A 21,047-nucleotide genomic window follows, 5' to 3' on the forward strand; every position below is an offset into this window, starting at 1 on the left:
GGGGGGGGTAGGATCTTTTGTTTTTTACTACACTTTTTATAAAAAGATTTATTTATTTGAAAGAGCAACAAAGAGAGGGAGAGATGGATTTTTCCATCTGCTGGTTCACTTCTTAAAATGGTTGCAACAGCTGGGGCAGGGCTAGGCTGAAGCCAGGAGCCAGGAAGTTCGTCCAGTTGTCTCTTGGTGCAGGGACCCAAGCACTTGGGCCATCTGCTGCTGCTTCCCCAGGCCCTTAGCAGGGAGCTGGATGGGAAGCGGAGCAGCCGGGACTTGAACCAGTGTTCTGATACGCAGCACAGCGCTGGCCCCAGGGATGAAGATTCTGCAGCAGCAGGTGGGGCAGGAGCCAGATAAGAGACACATTTATTTTCTCTGGTGACAACTTGGGTTTTAATCTTTAGGCGTTGAGAAGTCATAGACTCTCTAAGATTACTCTTTGAAATGCAGAGTTGAAGAGACAGGGAGAGGCAGAGGGAGAGATCTTCATCCGCTGGTTCACTCCCCAAACAGGTGCATTAGAAGGAGGCTGGTTCAGCTTGAACTGGCTCCCATGTGGAATGCCAGTGTCTCGGTGGCAGCTTACCCACTGCACCACAGTGCCAGCTTGACTTGGCGCTTTCTTAGCATTTATTTATTATTTGAAAGAGTGACGCAGGGGAGGGAGAGAGAGGCAGATAGACCATCTGCTCGTTCACTCCCACATGTACGCAGCAGCTGGGGCTGGGCCAGGCAGAAGCCCAGAGCCCAGCGTTGCAGCTGGGCTCCCCAGCACTTGAGCCGTGGTGTACTGCCTCCTGGGGCGTTAGGAGGAGGCTGGGTGGAAAGCAGAGGACTGGGAATGGAGGTGGCACTCGGGCGTGGGGTGCAGGCATCCCAGCAGGGACGTGGTCTTGATGAAGAGTGGTCACAGCGCTGCAGGGCGATGTCGTTGAGGAGAAGCTGGTTCGAAGGAGAGGTTGAGGCCAGGAGTCCGTCTGCGGCCCGAGGAGGGGCTGACCCAGAGCAGCAGGGGTGAGGAGCAGAGGAATACAAGAAAACGGAATACTTCTGACGAGGAAGAGGGAGGAGCCCAGGGTGCCAGCCCGATGGCAGTGAGTTCAGTGATTGGGAGGGAAAGCTTTTCTTCTGGAAGCTTGGATAAAAGACAATTCAAGAAAAAATCATTTTAAGTTTCTCTGGGAGACAGATAGACTTCCTGTTTGCTGCTTCACTCCTCAAACACCCCTGGCAGGCAGGGAGGGCTGGGGGGGGGGGGGGTTCCGGCCAGGCCTCGCATGCTGGTGGCCCGAATGTGGTGAGGTGGCTTCCCGGCTGCCTCCCTGGAGCTGCGCCAGCAGGAAGCTGGAGGAGGAGACGGCAGTGCAGGCTGAGCTCAGCTCCTCTGCACACAGGCGTCCGTGCTTCCTTTTTTTTGTTATTTTTATTTATTTATTTTTTATTTTTATTTATTTATTTTTTATTTTATTTTTTTTTTAATTTTTGACAGGCAGAGTGGACAGTGAGAGAGAGACAGAGAGAAAGGTCTTCCTTTTGCCGTTGGTTCACCCTCCAATGGCCGCCGCGGCTGGCGCGCTGCGGCCGGCGCACTGCGCTGTTCTGATGGCAGGAGCCAGGGGCTTCTCCTGGTCTCCCATGGGGTGCAGAGCCCAAGCACTTGGGCCATCCTCCACTGCACTCCCGGGCCACAGCAGAGAGCTGGCCTGGAAGAGGGTCAACCGGGACAGGATCGGTGCCCCGACTGGGACTAGAACCTGGTGTGCCGGCGCCGCAAGGCGGAGGATTAGCCTGTTGAACCACGGCGCCAGCCTATTTATTTTTTAATTTATTTGACAGATAGGGTTAGACAGTGAGCCAGAGAGAAAGGTCTTCCTTCCGTTGGGTCACCCCCAAATGGCTGCTACGCCGATCCGAAGCCAAGAGGCAGGAGCTTCCTCCTGGTCTCCCATGCGGGTGCAGGGCCCAAGCTTTTGGACCATCCTCCACTGCACTCCTGGGCCACAGCAGAGAGCTGGCCTGGAAGAGGAGCAACCGGGACTAGAACCCGGTGCCCATACGGGATGCCATCGCCGCAGGCGGAGGATTAGCCAGGTGAGCCATGGTGCCGGCCCCGCATCTGAACTTTCGTAGTAACTGCTTGGCTGAACTCTACGCGGGAAGCTTGGAGCTCTAAAGAGATGAAGTTGTTTTTTGCATATGAGGTACTTCAGCTCCTTTGTGGACTGAAGGAGAGAGGATTAACGATAGGGGAGTGTAATTCCTGGAGTGAGAGCTTCTAACGGCTCGTGTTGCTGGAATTCTAGGCGGCTGCTAGCAGTCGACTGGTTTATCTGAAGGACAAGTGCTGTGTGTCAGAAGTGTGGTGGAGGGTCTCACCACGGAGAGGGGGCCCAGGGTGCTGACTGGGAGGTCTCTGTCCAGTAGGCCATCTCAGAAGCGTGGGGGAGGGTCTCACCAGGCAGAGGGGGCCCGGGGTGCTGACCGGGAGGTCTCCGTCCAGTAGGCCATCTCAGAAGCGTGGGGGAGGGTCTCACCAGGCAGAGGGGGCCCGGGGTGCTGACCGGGAGGTCTCCGTCCAGTAGGCGGACGGAGAACAAGTAAGGGAGTGGGGTGAAGGTCTTGCTGGCAGTCAGGGGGGATGTCCTTGGAGGGATCACTTAGCTCCCTCTGGGAGTGAACTTGATGTTTCATACTCTGGCTTAGGTTAGATGGTTACTTACGGGAGCCTGTGGTGGGATTGAGTGACCTGTGGACAGACGCAGGAAACAAACAGGAACTTCAGGGTCTGCCTGGCCCTCACTGCGGCTCGTCAGTGTGTCTGGGCTCGGAGTGCAGTGGTGCAGGGCCCTGTGCAGGCGCACCCGCCTTTGCCTCACATGAGATCACTGACCGACGTCGAGTTTCCAGTCTCACACCTTTGGAGGATATGGGGGTGAAGGAGGCAAAGTAATTAGCAGTTTATAGTTAATTTGTTTTAATTTCTGTCCTCAGGTAAATTTCTTTGCAATAGTTAACCTGCTCATTTAATTTTGGTGTTTATAATATTTCTAATATTATAGAAAACAATGGCTTAATGCTGTCTGTGTTCTCGTTTTTCAAATATTAATTATTCTTGGGCTTTGTTAAATCCTCCCTATTCTTATTACTGGAAAAGGGGTACTTGTACCTTTTTTGCCTTATGAACCTGAAGTGATCAATCTTGTTTTTTTTTTTTTCTTTTTTCTTGACAGGCAGAGTGGATAGTGAGAGAGAGAGACAGAGAGAAAGGTCTTCCTTTTTGCCGTAGGTTCACCCTCCAATGGCCGCCGCGGCCGGCACACCGCGCTGATCCGATGGCAGGAGCCAGGTGCTTCTCCTGGTCTCACATGGGGTGCAGGGCCCAAGCACTTGGGCCATCCTCCACTGCACTCTCTGGCCACAGCAGAGAGCTGGCCTGGAAGAGGGGCAACCGGGACAGAATCCGGCGCCCCAACCGGGACTAGAACCCCGTGTGCCGGCACCGCAAGGGGGAGGATTAGCCTGTTAAGCCACGGCGCCGGCATCAAACATGGTTTGATATATTTCTTTCTTTCCCTAAAATTTAAGTATTTGTACGACTAGCTGTGTAGAAGAAAAATTTATACAAAGTTGAAAAGGAAAACTTAACCAATAATTAAGAGCATCTCACTAAGCATTTAAAAAAATTATTTTATTATTTATTTGAAAGGCAGAGAGATCTTCCCACCCACTGGTTCACTCCCCAAATGGTCTCAATGGTGAAGCCTGGGCCAGGCTGAAGCCAAGAGCCAGGAGCTTCATCTGGTTTCCCACGTGAGTGGCAGGCTCCTAAGCACTTGGGCCATCTGCTGCTGCTTTTCCTAGGCCATTAGCAGAGAGCTGGATTGGAAGTGGAGCAGCTGGGACACAAACCAGCACCCATATGGGATGCCAGCACTGCTGGCAATGACTTTACCCACTACACCACATTGCTGGCCCCCCAGGGACCCAACCACGTGAGCCATCACCTGCTGCCTCCCAGAGTGTGAGTTAGCAGGAGTCTGGGGTCAGGAGTGGAGCCAGGGCTTGAAGCCGGGCACTGGGATGGCAGGGTCATCTCAAGCAGTGTCTCACCTGCTGTGCCGGATGCCCGCCCCTCACTGTACGTTGTGTGTGTGGGTGTTTCTGTTAGGTATATGTTGCCCACATGCTATGGTGAGATATGTATTGTTTTACATTGGATGTGAGAGGCAAAGTGAGTAAGTGAGTGAAAAAGAGAGAGAGATCTTCCATCCACTGGTCCATCCCCTAAGTGCCCACACAGCCAGGGCCAGGCCAGACTGAAGCCAGGAACTCCATCCAGGTCTCCTGTGTGGGTGGCAGGGACCAAAGCATTTGGACCGTTACCTTTGCCTTGCCAGGTGCATTAGCAAGAAGTTGAATTGGAAGTGAAATTGTCAGAACTTGAACTGGCATCCTGATGTGGGCATTCTGAGTGCTGGCCTAGCCTGCTCCAGCACAATGCCTGCTCTGATGTAATTTTTTAAATTGTAACTTACGAAAGTATTATATGTCTCCCAATTGTTAGTGCTAACAGGGCATAAAGCATCGATATGCCCTTAGTAATAGGTATGTCTTGAGCTAGGATCTTTTTTTAATTTTCATTTTATTTGAAATATTCAGATAGAGATCTTCCATCTATCTGCTGGCTCACTCCCCAAATACTTGGAATAACCAGAGCGAGGCCAGGCCAGAGCCGGGAACCGGGGACTCACTGCAGGTCTCCCATGAGTGTGGCACAGAGATGCCTGCGGCCTCCATTGCTAGCAGGAAGCTGGTTGGGAATGCAGGGGCCGGAACTCTGTCCAGGCACTCCACAGTGCGGTATGGGCATTCCAGACGGCGTCTTTACTGTTGAGCCAGCACCCCTACCGCACCCCTAGTAGCTCTTGATTTTTAAAAAAAGTGTGTTGAAAAGCCCAGCGCTTGGAGAATTGGCGGATTCCAAGGCTGGTACGGGAGAGTACAACGAGAACATCTTGTGCCGGAAAGCGAGGAAGTGCTTAGACAACGTGGCGATGCCCTTCAGACACGGGAGCGCCTGGTTACCAGGGACTGAGTGTCAAAATGAAGTGGGTCATAAACCAGTTGACTTAAATAAGAATCCACGTTCTTAGTAGATAAATACATATGGTGTATAGAAACTCCGTACCATAGAATGTCAACTACTACCTTTGCAACAGTGGAAGAGCTCTAAAAATGGTTTTGCAGCCATCTCAGTCGTAAGTGATTCAGGCAAGACTGTCAGTGCGTGCTGGGAAGAGTGAATGACAGGGGTCGGCGCTGTGGCATACTGGGTAAAGGTGCCACCTGCAGTGCCAGCATCCCATATGGGTGCCGGTTGGAGTCCTGGCTGCTCCTCTTCTGATCCAGCTCTCTGCTATGGCCTGGGACAGCAGAAGATGGCCCAAGTGCTTGAGCCGCTGCTCCCACATGGGAGACCCGGAAGAAGCTCCTGGCTCCTGGCTTCAGATTGGCACAGCTCCAGCTGTTGCAGCCATCTGGGGAATGAACCAGTGAGTGGAAGACCCCCCCCCCCCCTCTCTCTCTCTTGCCTCTGCCTCTTTCTAACTCTGCCTTTCAAATAATAAAATAAATAAATCTTAAAAAAAAGGGAATGACAGTGTTGCAAGGAGTATATCATTGTGTAATTCAAAGGTATGTCCTTATATATTATTTATCCATTGCAGAGTGAGGAGTGATACCTTTCAGGTAGAGAACGTCCCTCAGCCGCGTGCTGCAAGCTAAGACTGCCAGTACTGAGGCTCAGGCTCTGCTGTACGTCGTTCTTAGGCACTGAGGAGGCTAAGCATCACTCTGTGATACTGCTCCCGGACAGAGTGTGACGGCTTGTCCTCATGCGGAAGAAACACCAGGCAAACTCCAGATGGGGGTCAGTGTAGGAGACAGCTGGCTGCTCCACACCCGTGTGCACTGAGACGGAGTCGTGGAGACACAGGCGGAGCGTGACCTGGGCTGGGCTCTAGACCAGGAGAGCAGGAGTCGTCAGGACGTCACGGGGAGAGCTGGAGGGCTTGGACACTCGTGTGTGTTGTGTGTGGTTTCCTGGTTCTGCCCATTGCTCTGTGACTATGATGTGAACGATTGTTTCCGCTCTCAGGAGACACATCTAGGGATTTTTTAGAGGTGATAGGGTGTGTCTGAATTTCAGAAAGTTCAGGAAGATTCCAGAGAAATGAAGAAGAGTGAGAAAGCACTTGCAGCACGATGCGAGCAGCTGGTGAATCTGGTGGAGTGTCCAGGGAGGCGTTCTTGGTGCTGCTGCTGCAGAATCCAGGTTTGTGATCAGTTGAATAGAAACACATACACACATACAAAGTGGCAGTGGAAGAATGGAATTAAGAACTAGGGTTATTTTGTGCAAAAACATTTGAATCCATACATCGTTTTCTTTTTTAGATTTATTTATGTATTTGAGAGGCAGAGTTATAGAGAGGCAGAGAGAGGGAGGTCTTCCATTTGCTGGTTCACTCTGCAGATGGCTGCAGCAGCTGGAGCTGGGCTGATCCGAAGCCAGGAGCTTCTGCCGGGTCTCCCACGTGGATGCAGGGGTCCAAGGACTCTGGCCATCTTCTGCTGTCCCAGGCCACAGCAGAGAGCTGGATCAGAAGTGGAGCAGCTGGGACTCAAACTGGTGCTCATATGGGATGCTGGCACTGCACACGGCAGTTTTACCTGCTACGCCAGAGCACTGGCCCCCATATGATGGTTTTCTTTCTCTCTCTTTTTTTTTTAATTAATTAATTAATTTGAAAGAGTTACACAGAGAGAGGAAAGGCAGAGAGGGAGAGAGAGAGAGAGGTCTTCCATCTGATGGTTCACTCCCCAGATAGCCGCAAGGGCCGGAACTGCGCCGATCCGAAGCCAGGAGCCAGGAGCTGCTTCCTGGTCTCCCACATGGGTGCAGAGGCCCAAGGACTTGGGCCATCTTCTTCTGCTTTCCCAGGCCATAGCAGAGAACTGGACAGGAAGTGGAGCAGCCGGGTCTCGAACCAGTGCCCATATGGGATGCCAGTGCTTCAGGCCAGGGCGTTAACCCACTGGCTGGCCCCGATGGTTTTCTTAATATGCATTTTCCATGGAAGTTTTTGAGGCCCTCTCCTATACATTTTTTGTAACAGAATTCCTACTACATTGCAGTATATAATTGACCATTAAAAACACTTAGTTTGTTTCTCTTACATACTGTATCCATGAATGATGTTTAAGCATGTTCTTGTAGCCTTTAAGAGAATATCTTTTTATAATTTAGTCCAAACTGCGCAGTATCTTACAGCCACGGCTCTCCCCACGTGATTTGGTGTTGCCAGAATCAAGCATGGACGGCTTTCTGAGGAGCCTGTTTTTGTTTAAGGCTGTGCTGATCTTCGAGCTTTCAGATTCTGGGGCTTTGAGCCATACCCTTGTTTGTCCACACCTTGAGGGAGCCCAGGACCAGAAGCAGGCCAGACTGGCTCCAGCCTGCAGCTCCTTCCCAGCACTTACGTACTAAAAATATCAGGATGGAAGCCCATGATCTTGACGACAAGATGTAGGTCTCAGTAAAAAGAAGCCAGGAGGGGCTCCGTAAGTCTGCCCCTGGATTCACAGGAACAGTGGTGTGTATATACTACAATAGTGTATATATACTACAGTGGTGTGTGTATACTACAGTGGTGTGTATGTACTACAGCGGTGTGTGTATACTACAGCGGTGTGTGTATACTACAGTAGTGTATATACTACAGCTGTGTGTGTATACTACAGCGGAGTGTGTATACTACAGCGGTGTGTATGTACTACAGCGGTGTGTGTATACTACAGCGGTGTGTGTATACTACAGCGGTGTGTATGTACTACAGTGGTGTGTGTATACTACAGCGGTGTGTGTATACTACAGCGGTGTGTATACTACAGCGGCGTGTGTATACTACAGCGGTGTGTATACTACAGCGGCGTGTGTATACTACAGCGGTGTGTATGTACTACAGCGGTGTGTGTATACTACAGCGGTGTGTGTATACTACAGCGGTGTGTATGTACTACAGCGGTGTGTATGTACTACAGCGGAGTGTATACTACAGCGGTGTGTGTATACTACAGCGGTGTGTATACTACAGCGGCGTGTGTATACTACAGCGGTGTGTATGTACTACAGCGGTGTGTGTATACTACAGCGGTGTGTGTATACTACAGCGGTGTGTATGTACTACAGCGGTGTGTATGTACTACAGCGGAGTGTATACTACAGCGGTGTGTGTATACTACAGCGGTGTGTATACTACAGCGGTGTGTGTATACTACAATAGTGTGTATACTACAGCGGTGTGTGTATACTACAGCTGTGTGTGTATACTACAGCGGTGTGTGTATACTACAATAGTGTGTATACTACAGCGGTGTGTGTATACTACAGCAGTGTTTGTATACTACAGCGGTGTGTATATACTGCAATAGTGTGTCTACTACAGCGGTGTGTATATACTACAGCGGTGTGTGTATACTACAATAGTGTGTATACTACAGCGGTATGTATACTACAGCGGTGTGTGTCTACTACAGCTGTGTGTATACTACAGCGGTGTGTATGTACTACAGCGGTGTGTATGTACTACAGCGGAGTGTATACTACAGCGGTGTGTGCATACTACAGCGGTGTGTATACTACAGCGGTGTGTGTATACTACAATAGTGTGTATACTACAGCGGTGTGTGTATACTACAGCTGTGTGTGTATACTACAGCGGTGTGTGTATACTACAATAGTGTGTATACTACAGCGGTGTGTGTATACTACAGCAGTGTTTGTATACTACAGCGGTGTGTATATACTGCAATAGTGTGTCTACTACAGCGGTGTGTATATACTACAGCGGTGTGTGTATACTACAATAGTGTGTATACTACAGCGGTATGTATACTACAGCGGTGTGTGTCTACTACAGCTGTGTGTATACTACAGCGGTGTGTATATACTGCAATAGTGTGTCTACTACAGCGGTGTGTATATACTACAGCAGTGTGTGTATACTACAATAGTGTGTATACTACAGCGGTATGTATACTACAGCGGTGTGTGTCTACTACAGCTGTGTGTATACTACAGCGGTGTGTGTATACTGCAATAGTGTGTCTACTACAGCTGTGTGTATACTACAGCGGTGTGTATATACTACAGCAGTGTGTGTATACTACAGCGGTGTGTATATACTACAGCGGGGTGTGTACACGACAGCGGTGTGTATATACTACAGTGGTGTGTGTATACTACAATAGTGTGTATACTACAGCGATGTGTGTATACTGCAATAGTGTGTCTACTACAGCTGTGTGTATACTACAGCGGTGTGTGTATACTACAGCGGGGTGTATATACTACAGCGGGTGTGTACACGACAGCAGGGTGTGTACACAACAGCGGGGTGTATACTACAGCGGTGTATATATAATACAGTAGTGTATATACTACAGCAGTGTTTGTATACTACAGCGGTGTGTATACTACAGCGGTGTGTGTATACTGCAATAGTGTGTCTACTACAGCTGTGTGTATACTACAGCGGTGTGTATATACTACAGCAGTGTGTGTATACTACAGTGGTGTGTGTATACTACAGTAGTGTATATACTACAGTGGTGTGTGTATACTACAGCGGTGTGTATATACTACAGCGGTGTGTATATACTACAGCGGTGTGTGTATACTACAGCGGGGTGTATATACTACAGCGGGGTGTGTACACGACAGCGGGGTGTATACTACAGCGGTGTATATATAATACAGTAGTGTATATACTACAGCAGTGTATAACCACTACTTTGCTCCTTGGGGATAACGTGATAAAGACACACAGACACCCCAAGACTTGGCACCTCAGCAGCCTGGTCTCTTTCTACCAGCCCCTCCGATGGTGCTGTCTAGAGCTTCTCTTCTTGTTACTTAAATAAAACTTCACTTCTTCCGCTCTCACCGTTGTGTTTGGTCTTGTGAATGGCGTTGACACCAGGACGTGTGCTGGGACTCATCTCACCAGGGTTCCCGTAACAGTTTCCGTTAGTTTATAGGAGTTGTCATGCTCATACTGGCAAGTCTTTTTTTTTTTTTTTTTTTTTTTTAATTTTTATCTACTTTATTTGAAAGTCAGAATTAGATAAGGAGAGGCAGAGAGAGAGAGGTCTTCCATCCGCTGGTTCCCTCCCCAACTGGCCGCAATGGCTGGAGCTATGCTGATCCAAAGCCAGGAGCCAGGAGCTTCCAGGTCTCCCATGTGGGTGCGGGGGCCCGAGGACTTGGGCTGTCTTCTGCTGCTTTCCCAGGCTCATTAGCAGGGAACTGTATTGGAAGTGGAGCAGCCGGAAATTGAACCGACACCCATATGGAAAGCCGGCATTGAAGGCAGGAGCTTAACCTGCTGTACCACAGCGCCGGCCCCAGTATGAGCTTTTCTTGTAGTAGAGGTTGAAAAGTGAAGCCTCATGCTGTGTCCAGCCTGTAAAGGTATTTTGTTCGGCTTACACACAATGTTACTTTGAATTAGTTGTAATGTGTACAATTGGCAGATTTGCCTAGGTTGTAGCTTCTTTTTTTTTTTTTTTTAAATTTTTGACAGGCATCTGGGACAGGATCGGTGCCCCAACCGGGACTAGAACCCAGTGTGCCGGTGCCGCAAGGCGGAGGATTAGCCTAGTGAGCCGCGGCGCCGGCCAGATTGTAGCTTCTTTTTAAAAAGTCAGGTCGATTGATAACACTTGGTGTGCACGAAGATACTTCAAGAAGTTAATGAAAATGAAATTAAACAATGAGTTTTGGTATAAGGATTTTGAAAACTGCACATGGAGGGGTCTTCAGAACGTTCATGGAACGTGTGCATTGTGGGAGAGCTGTGGGATTGAGAAGGCCCCCGAGTGCATGGGATTGAGAAGGCCTCCGTGTGCGTGGGCTGAGAAGGCCCCCGTGTGCCTGGGCTAAGGCCCCCGAGTGCGTGGGGTGAGAAAGCCCCGTGTGTGTGGGCTGAGAAGACACCCGTGTGTGTGGGCTGAGAAGGCCCCCGCGTGCGTGGGCTGAGAAGGCCCCCGCGTGCGTGGGCTAAGGCCCCCGTGTGCCTGGGCTAAGGCCCCCGTGTGCGTGGGGTGAGAAGGCCCCCGTGTGCGTGGGGTGAGAAGGCCCCCGTGTGCGTGGGGTGAGAAGGCCCCCGTGTGCCTGGGCTAAGGCCCCCGAGTGCGTGGGCTGAGAAGGCCCCCGTGTGCGTGGGCTGAGAAGGCTCCCGTGTGCCTGGGCTAAGGCCCCCGTGTGCCTGGGCTAAGGCCCCCGAGTGCGTGGGCTGAGAAGGCCCCCGTGTGGGTGGGGTGAGAAGGCCCCCGTGTGCCTGGGCTAAGGCCCCCGAGTGCGTGGGCTGAGAAGGCCCCCGAGTGCGTGGGCTGAGAAAGCCCCCGTGTGCGTGGGCTAAGAAAACCCCCGTCCCGTGTGCCTGGGCTGTGAAGGCCCCGGTGTGCGTGGGCTGGGAAGGCCCCCGTGTGCGTGGGCTGAGAAAACACCCGTGTGCCTCGGCTGAGAAGGCCCCCGCGTGCGTGGGCTGAGAAGGCCCCCGTGTGCCTGTAGGCACCGGCTCCGCCGCAGGGACAGCTCCTCCTGACACTGCGCACGGGTCCTCCGTTCGCTGCGGTCCTCGGTGGCTGCTGCCCTCCTTCCCGTTTCCTGTCTGGCCTGAGTCTCCCGAAGTACAAAGCCAGCGTTTGTCGTATTATGAGCGCGTGAGCAGTATGTTTGGACTTGTAAGGAAGTAGATAGAACTTTACCTGTGAAGTCTGTGCCCTTGAGAGGTGTCAGCGCCAACAACAGAGACACTGCGGAGCAGAGGTAAAGGTGGCAGTGCATTGTAATTGATGCTTAGTAAGTCAGGTCACTCAACATTATAGTCCCCCCACCCCCTCATTTTCTGTTTTAGGATTTATTGACTTGGAAGTCAGAGTTAGTGTTAGAGACAGATCTTCCATCCTCGGGTTCGCTCCCCAGTGACAGCAAAGCTGGGGCTGGGTCAGGCTGGGACCAGGAGCTTCTTCTGGGACTGCTCTGTGAGCTCATGTCTGCGAGCCCTTGGGCCATCCTCTGCTGCTTTCCCAGGGAGCTGGATTGGAAGTGGAGCAGCTGAGACTTGACTTGGCGGCAGTATGGGCGCCAACATTGCAGGCAGCAGCTTAACGTGCTAAGCCAAAGCACCAGCCCCATCTTCTTACTTTTTTTTTTTTTTTAAGCTTTATTTATTTGAAAGAGTTACACAGAGAGAGAAGGAGAGGTAGAGACAGAGAGAGGTCTTTCGTCTGCTGGTTTACTCCTCAATCGGTCGCAGTGGCTGGAGCTGTGCTGATCCAAAGCCAGGAGACAGAGCTTCTTCCGGGTCTCCCACGTGGGTGCAGGGGCCCAAGGACGTGGGCCATCTTCTGCTGTCCCAGGCCACAGTGGAGAGCTGGATATGAAGTGTCCAATTAGGGAGGGAACCAGCAGATGGAAGACTTCTCTCAGCAACTCTGCCTTTCAAATAAATAAGTAAATATTAAAAAAAAAAAAAAAAAAAGGTGACTCAGTTTCTTCTTGAAGACACTCTTAGAGCTAGCTGTCTTTCTCTTTTGGGTTGCTTGTTTCCTCATTCCTTCCCTCCCTTTTACTGAACAAATGTCTGTTAAGCTTCACGGTGTACCTGGTACTGTTCTGGGTGCTTCTGATACAAATACAGCAGTGAACAAGGCAGACAGTGCCTGCCTGCCTGGAACTTGCATTACAGGGGAAAAGATCCACAGTACACATGCCAAGTAGGAAGGTGAAGTGTGGCAGAGGGTTGTCCTGGGAGTGGGAAAGACAGACAGAATGGGTCACTCTTGGACGGGAGGGGGCGGAAGCCAGAGCCGAGTGTAGTGGGCACGGGACAGAGACAGGAGGGGCCGCTCTGGACGGGAGGGGGCGGAAGCCAGAGCCGAGTGTAGTGGGCATGGGACAGAGACAGGAGAGGCCGCTCTGGAGGGGAGGGGGCGGAAGCCAGAGCCGAGTGTAGTGGGCACGGGACAGAGACAGGAGGGGCTGCTCTGGACGGGAGGGGGCGGAAGCCAGAGCCAGGTGAAGAGACAAGTCGCTCGGAGAGTTTCCCAGCTGGAGGGAGCCTGGCAGAGTCAGGGAAAGCGCTCTGTCTGGTGTGGCCAGAGCAGGAGAGGAGCAACCACCTAGGAGGAAAACAGGGATTTTTTTTTTTTTTTTTGTAAAATTGATTTAGTTTTTTAAAAGAGTTACAGAGAGAGGGAGAGTGGGGGAGAGAGAGAGATCTTTATCCACTGGTTCACTCCCCAGATGGCTGCATTGGCCAGGGCTAGACCTGGCTGAAGCCAGGAGCCAGGAGATCCTGGCTGAAGCCAGGAGCCAGGAGATCCTGGCTCTCCCAGGTGGGTGGCAGGAGCCCCATCCTCTGCGCCTTCCCCGGGCACATTAGCAGGGAGCTGGTTTGGAAGTGGAGCATCCAGGACACGAACCAGGGCCCAGGTGGGATGCTGGCGTTGCAGGCAGAGGCTTAAACTGCTGGCCGTGAGAACTGGATTTTAATAGGTGGGATAGGATGATGGCCTATAATTTTGATTAGGTTAGTGGCATCATCACCTGAGTTACGTTTTTATTTTTCAATTTTTAAAGATCTATTTATTTGAAAGGGAGAGAGAAAGAAAATCTTCTTAGTGGTTCAGTCTGATGGCTATAACGGCTAGGGTGGGACTGGGCCAGGCTGAAGCCAGGAACCAAGAGTCCATCCTGGTCTCCCATGTGTGGGTCAAGGGCCCACGTCCTTGGGCTGTCTTCTACTGCTTTCCTAGGCATATTAGCAGGGTGCTGGATCAGAAGTGGGCCAGCTGGGATTCGAACTGGTGCTCATAGCTGGTGCCTGTGTGGGATGCTGGCGTCACAGGCGATGGTTTAACCTGTGTGCCACAGCACCAGCCCCCACGTTGTGTTTTTAAAACCCACTCAGGCTGCTTGTGAAGAATAGCACAGGTCGAAATAGGGGACCAGTTGAAAGGCTAATGGAGTTGTCTTTGTGTTTCAATCTAGGAGATCACTAGGTGAGTACCGATAGGTCTGAACCCTGGAGCGCTCCGACATGTAGAAGTCAGGAGAGAGATCCAGCGAGAGAGTCAGGAGCAGCTTTGAGGTAGAGATGGACCAGGGGGCGTGGTATCCCAGCAGTCAAGAGAAGAAAGCATTTCAAGGGAGAGATGCTGAGCCGGGCACTGGCCCCCGGCAAACTCCGGGCGTGCTGGCCCTCAGCTGGCTGGACATCTGGTCTGTTTCTCGCCCTTCTCCCCGCCTGTTCTTGGATCTCTTGTGTTGTTGGAGGACATTGTCAGGTTCTCTCTGGAAGAGTCACTGGGTGGCAAGCTGAGTCCCTGCGACTCTGGGGACGGGCTCAGCAGTCTGCATTGGGACATGCTCTCTGGGCACGCTGTACGTTGGGAACCAGCCCTGCAGAGGGGGCTTTTCCAGCTTCATCCTGGGAGCTGTGCAAGGGCCTGTTGCTTTGGTTGGTTGCATGGTATTCCTGCAGGTGGATTGAGCCACACACCTTGGGTTTGACAGCCTTGCTCGCTTCTGGGCTGGTAAAAATCTCAGCTTTAAGTTCCTCCATTTTACAATTTTTTTATTTTTTTTAAAGATTTATTTATTTGAAAGAGAGAGAGAAGAATCTTCATTCACTGGGTCACTTTCCAAATGGCTACAATAGCCAGGACTGGTCCAGGCCAAAGCCAGGAGTCAGGAGCTTCGTCTGGGTCTCCCACAGGGTTGTAGGGGCCCAAGGACCTGGGCCATCTTCCGCTGCCTTCCCAATCGCATTAGCAGGGAGCTGGATTGGCAGTGGAGCAGCCAGGGCATGAACTGGTGCCCATGTGGGAGGCTGGCGTTGCAGGCGGCGGCCTCACCTGCTGTTTCCAGTGCCAACCCCCTTCCCTTTTGTTTTATCTAGCAGCGCCATCGCATCTTTCATCCTCTGGGAGTTCCTGACAGTCGCAGTCCACTAATGCTGAACTTCCACAGGGAGCTGTCTTATTCTCTTTCCTGCCATTGTGTGTGTGTGTGTGTGCTGTGTGCAGGGACATGCATCTTCGTGTGTGTGCAGGGGCCCGTGTGTTAATTTGGAAAGGAGAACTGAAACCCTGTGCTTAGTTGCCTTTTTGAACTGGAAACTCACTTTCCGCTCAATTCATTCTTTGTTTGCAAAACAAGAATGTTTTTTAATGTCTGATATGGAAATAACTTTAAATTTATAGAAATTTTGCTGTTTAAACGATTTATTTATTTGAAAGGCAGACTTACAGAGAGGGAGAGTCAGAGAGAGATCTTCCATCTGCTGGTTCAGTCCCCAGATCCCCCAGTGGCTGGAGCATAGCTGATCTGGAGCCAGGAGCTTCTTCCAGTCTCCCACCTGGGTGCAGGGCCCAAGCGCTGGGGCCGTCTACCATTCCTTTCTCAGGTGCATTTGCAGGGAGCTGGAGCAGAAGTGGAGTGGCCAGGACTCGACCCAGCCCCCTACATGGGGTGCTGGTGTTGTGCTCGCCTCGGCCGCATAGACACTCAAACCCATTACACCGCAATATTGCTCTCTTACTGGGATGCCGGTGCTGCAGGCGGCGACTTAACCCTCTATGCACAGTGCTGAGCCCTTCTGAACCGTTTGGAGAGTTGGTTGCAAAGATTTCCCCCTTCCTCCTAAATATTCCACACTCTCACATAGTCAAAGAATAATTGTCAAATTTGTGAAATTCAGCATAAGAATGTTATATGCAGTGCACATTAAAATTCTGTCATTTGCCCCGTAATATCCTTTGTACAGGCACTAGCTAACCAGTGGATTGCATTCAGGCGTCGTGTCTTGTAGTCTCCTTTAGTCTGGAGTAGTTTCCTAGCCCTTTGTCTTTATTGACATTGACTTTTTTTTTTTAAAGACTTTTTGTTTGTTTGTTTTTTAATTTGAAAGGCAGAGTTACAGAGATAGAGAGACAGAAAGAGAGAGCTCAGTCTTCCGTCTACCAGTTCACTCCCCAAATGGTTGCAACAGCCAAGGCTGGGCCAGGCCGAGGCCAGGAGCCTGGTACCCGCTCTGGGTCTCCCACACGGGTGCAGGGGCCCAAATACTTGCACCATCTTCTGCTTTCCCAGACAGCGTTAGCAGGGAGCTGGATGGGAAGTGGGGCAGGACTCAGACTGGTGCTCGTATGGAATGCTGGCATAACAGTGGCATCTTAGCCCACTGTGCCTCAGCGCTGCCCCTGCCATTGATGTCTTTGCACAGGGTGATCCAGTTGTCCTGCAGGATGCCCTTCACTTCGGGGTTGGTTGTTTCCTTATGCTCAGCTGTGTTTTGGGAGAAGTGTGTTGTCAGGAGAAACACAGCAGTTCTCTTATGGATACTAATTTTGATTACTTGGGAAGCTGTATCTGCCGGTTTCTTCACCATTTCCTCCTTGAAATTAATAGATGATCTGTAGAAATCCGTTAAGACCATGTACGCACTCTTTCCTCTTCGTACTTTCACCCAGCAGTTTTAGCATCCATTGATGATTCTTGCCTGAATTAGGTATTACTATGATAGTTACTGAAGAATGCTTTCTTTTTTTTTTAAATTTTTTAAAAAATTTTTGACAGAGTGGACAGTGAGAGAGAGAGAGACAGAGAGAAAGGTCTTCCTTTAGCATTGGTTCACCCTCCAATGGCCGCTGTGGCAGGCGTGCTGCCGCCGGCGCACCGCGCTGATCCGATGGCAGGAGCCAGGTGCTTCTCCTGGTCTCCCATGGGGTGCAGGGCCCAAGCACTTGGGCCATCCTCCCCTGCCTTCCCGGGTCACAGCAGAGAGCTGGCCTGGAAGAGGGGCAACCAGGACAGAATCCAGAGCCCCGACCGGGACTAGAACCCGGTGTGCCGGCGCCACAAGGTGGAGGATTAGCCTGTTGAGCCACGGCGCCGGCCTAGGAATGCTTTCTATTCTTTTCTTTTTTAAGATTTTATTTAAAAGGTAGATTGATGGGGAGAGAGAGAGATCTTCCATCTGCTCGTTCGCTCCCCAAATGGCCAAAAGAGCTCCATTAGGTCTCCCACATGGGTACAGGGACCCACATACTTGAGCTGTCTTCCACTGCCATCCCATTAGCCAGGAGCCAGATTGGAGGTGGAGCAGCTGGGACTTGAACAAGTGCTCCTGTATGGGATGCTGTCGTCATAGGTGGCGACTTAACCCGCGGCACCGCAGTGCCAGCCCAGTTTCCCCATTCTCAGCCCTTCTGAATTCGTTAGTTGAGGTTCCACTGTTAGACCTCCCCTCTGCTTTGTCCTCACTGTGAGCTCACGGAGTCTTAAGTTACTCTGGTGGTTCATTCTGACGCTCGATTGCCTCGGATTTGGCCAGTGGGAACCGCTCCCGGTTGTCTCCTGTGTCCTTCTGGTGCGTCTCGGCTTTCTTTTCTTTAAGTATTTACAGTTTTCTGTGGAAGGCTGTGTTCCAGGCTCCCCTTGGCCAGACTTGCACCAGCCTTCTCCCTCCTTCTTGGGGTTTGGTATTTAGAAACCAAGACCTGGGTGACGGTTTTTTCTCGAGCCTGTTCTGTTTAGCCGGTGTGAGTTCACCACATTTACTGTTAGCCTTTCCTAGCGGGTGGGGAGAGCCCTAGTGCTGAATCCTGTGGCCTTCAGGGCCACTGTCAGGAGTGCGTGCTGCATGGTCAGTGTTCCTGTGTTTTGTGAGAAGGGACGTGTAGCCTGGGGTGCTTGGGAGAACAGACAGCTGAGTTCAGCTTCTACGTGGAGTCGTACGCATGGAGAGGCCACGGAGTTTTTTTTCTTTCTTAGGAGCATTTCAAAGTGACATCTACTTTTATATGTTTATTTTGAAAGATTTAATTTATTTGAAAGGCAGAGTTACAGGGAGATAGACGGAGGGAGAGATCTTCCATCTGCTGGTTTCCTCTCCAGATGGCCTCAACTGTTGGGGCTGGGGTAGGAGCTAGGAGCTTCGTCTTCGTCTGGGTCTTGCACATGGGTACGTACCTGGGCCACCTCTGCTGCTTTTCCCAGGCCATTAGCAGGGAGCTGGACTGGACGTGGAGCTGCTGGGACTGGAATCAGTGCTCTGATGTGCGATGCTGGCATCACAGAGTGGCTTGACCCGTTACACCGCCACGCCAGTCCCTATGTTTTTCATTAAAATTTCTCTATGGTAATAGAGCTTTTGTTAAATTTTTCATTTTTCTAAAATTAAACTTGATTTCAAGTTGAGTATTAAACCTAAAACTTTTTTTTGTTTGTTTTTTAAGATTTATTTATTTGAAAGGCAGAGATACAGAGAGAAGGGGAGACAGGGGTCCTCCATCTGCTGGTCGACTCCCTAAATGACAGCAGTGATCTAGGCTGGGCCAGCCCAAACCAGGAGTCCAGAACTCCCACGTGGGGGCAGGGCCCTAGCACTTGGACCAGCTCCCACTGCTTTCCCAGGTGCATGAGCAGGGAGCTGGATTGGACGTGGAGCAGCTGGGACTTGAACCAGCGCCCATATGGGATGCCTGGGTCATAGCTGGCAACTTAACCTCCAACACTGATTCCAGCCCAAAAATCTTAAGTGCATGAAAGCCAAATGTGATTTGTTAACAGTTGGATTGGGAAAATTGAAATTCTCATCATTTTAGGAACTGGGCCCCCCATTTTTTATGTATGCACACACATTTCTGACTGTAAATTGTAGGAATTTGGTACAGGAGGCAGCTGTGGGAGGCTGAGCTGGGCTGGGTGGGAAGTGCGGAGCTCAGGCTGGGGGTTCATCCAGGGAAGAAGCAGAAGGGGGGTGGGTCCTGCTGGCAAACCTGCACGTCCAGCCGCAGGCGCGGGGCTGTACCCGGCACGGCGGCTGTGGATGGGGCTGGAGAGGGGCCGCGGCGTTGCCCAGCCCTGGAGATCAGCCTGTTCTCAGGGAACAAACAGTCTGCGTGGTGCATTCCTGTTCCCAAGGGAAAGCCTTGCCATTCCGTGTGGCAGGTCGGAATGCTCGGCATGCTGTTTCCCTGGATCTAGCCATTTAGTATGTACTGCTTGTAGCCTTATTTTAGGGGAATATACCCAATGAAAATGGGGTATTTATTTGTTTTTTTCAGACAGTAAAGCATATATAAGGGTACTTAAAGGGTTCATGGAGAAATGGAATTAAAAGATAGGTTTATTTTGGTTAAAGAAGACTTGAAGTCCACACATAGATTTTTCATCGTAGACATTTTCCAGGACTATTTTAAAGATCCTTTTTGTACATAGATTGTAGAGTTTTCCTTTGCACTGAAATCAGCATCTCACAATTCCACTGTTGTGCATTCTGACGGTGACAAATGAGCTTGCTTTGTTGGTGGCTGTGGATCCCGTCCCTCTGTCCCTCTGTGAGTAACCGCGCCGTCTCAGTCCTCACTGCCGTGCTGGCCCTTTCCAGAGGAGACAGTGGAGGCGCAGAGGGGCCAGTGCAAGTCAGAACAGCCATTGATCTCTCCAGGAGAGCCAGGTCGGCGTTTGACTGCCTTTTGGGACAAGTGCCCGTCATTCACGGCTTGTGCTTTGAGGCCCTCAAAAGTCTACAGTAAAGGGATTGGTGGGCTCTTGGTATACAGGGCTGCAGGCCCTGGGTAAGTATGCAGACGCTGTGGCTAGAGAGCAGTCAGGTGGTATCTGCCAGCATGCAAAAATAAGAACAGAAAGTGGGCCAAGAGGAGGATTCCTGCAGCCAGGCAGAAATGTCTGTTGGAATATGCGGGAGGGAATCACAGCGCCGTGGGGCTGAGTGGACGTGAGCCTGGGGGAGGAGGGGTGGCAGTGACTTTATCAGAAGCGAGTTATCTGACAGCTGCAATCAGAATCAGCCCTCTGTCACAGCTGAGGTCTCCCATGCGCTTTCCTGCGTGCACGGTTTCAAGAAGAGACTGATTCTGGACCGGGGAGACACCTGAAGCTCTGGGGTGGGGCCTCGCGTTCACAGCTGCTGCTGGTGGAGATGCTGGAACGCTTAGCACCCGTGTTCCCTGTGTGCTGCAGCGCCTCCCGCTTTCTACCTCGCAGCCCTAAATGGAAAATATGGGCCCGGCGACCTGGAGGCATGGCGTGATAATGGATCAATTTTTAATTCGTTTTTATTTATTTTTAAAGGCTTATTTATTTATTTGAAAGGCAGAGCTACAGAGAGATCTTCCATCCACTGGTTCACTCCCCAGATGGCCATAGTGGCACCAGCCAGGCCAGGCCAAAGCCAGGAGCCTGGAAGTTTATCTGGATCTCCCCCGTGAGTGGCAGGGGCCTAGTACTTGGGCCATCTTCCATTGCTTTCCCAGGCGCATTCACAGGGAGCTGGGTTGGAGGCCGAGCAGCGAGACTTGAACCAGTGCCACACGGAATGTCTGTGTTGCAGGCAGCAGCTTAACCTGTTCCGTGTGCCAACCCTAGGGATCCATTATTTTTTAAAAAGCATCCTGTTTTATATTGGGAGAAAGCTTTTGTTCATTTCCATATCTTTGTTTTCATTGAAAAAGAAATTATTTTACTTTTTTAAAAAAAAATATTTATTCATTTATTTGAAAGAGTTACACAGAGAGAGAGAGAAAGAGAGAGGTCCTTTATCCGCTGCTTCACTCCCCAATTGGCTGCAATGGCCGGAGCTGCGGCGATCAGGAGCCAGGAGCCAGGAGCTTCTTCCAGGTCTCCCATGCGGGTGCAGGGCCCAAGCACTTGGGCCATCCTCCACTGCCTTCCCGCGCCACAGCAGAGAGCTGGCCTGGAAGAGGAGCAGCCAGGACTAGAACCGGCGCCCATATGGGATGCTGGTGCCGCAGGCGGAGGATTAACCTAGTGCGCCTCAGCGCCAGCCCCGGAAGTCCTCTGTGTTTTAAGAGCCTGTGGGAACGGTACATTTCCATGAGGTAAGGCTGTAGAGCCTCAAATGTCAAATTTAATGTTGCCTGGAATTTAG

The 21,047-nt window shown here is 51.1% G+C and overlaps 1 protein-coding gene across 6 annotated transcripts in view; it reads left to right on the plus strand.

Annotated features, from left to right (window-relative positions):
• The window catches only part of EXOG (exo/endonuclease G), a 48,439-nt gene that overhangs the window by 13,370 nt on the left and 14,022 nt on the right, over positions 1 to 21,047 (plus strand). For 4 of the 6 annotated variants that reach the window (XR_009868467.1, XR_009868464.1, XM_062216308.1 and 1 more), the window contains one exon: positions 6,209 to 6,334. The exons of 1 other annotated variant lie outside the window; for it this stretch is intronic. Coding sequence is in view for 2 of the 5 variants with exons in the window: in XM_062216308.1 (XP_062072292.1) it covers positions 6,209 to 6,334 (126 nt within the window). In the remaining 3 variants the exon portion in view is untranslated. Of the gene's footprint in view, positions 1 to 3,230; positions 3,551 to 6,208; positions 6,335 to 21,047 lie in introns of those variants that run through there. One more of the 6 variants, XR_009868468.1, reaches the window with a different exon arrangement.

The sequence above is a fragment of the Lepus europaeus genome, chromosome 2, assembly GCF_033115175.1.
Source record: "Lepus europaeus isolate LE1 chromosome 2, mLepTim1.pri, whole genome shotgun sequence".
In the NCBI taxonomy this organism is placed as follows: domain Eukaryota; kingdom Metazoa; phylum Chordata; class Mammalia; order Lagomorpha; family Leporidae; genus Lepus; species Lepus europaeus.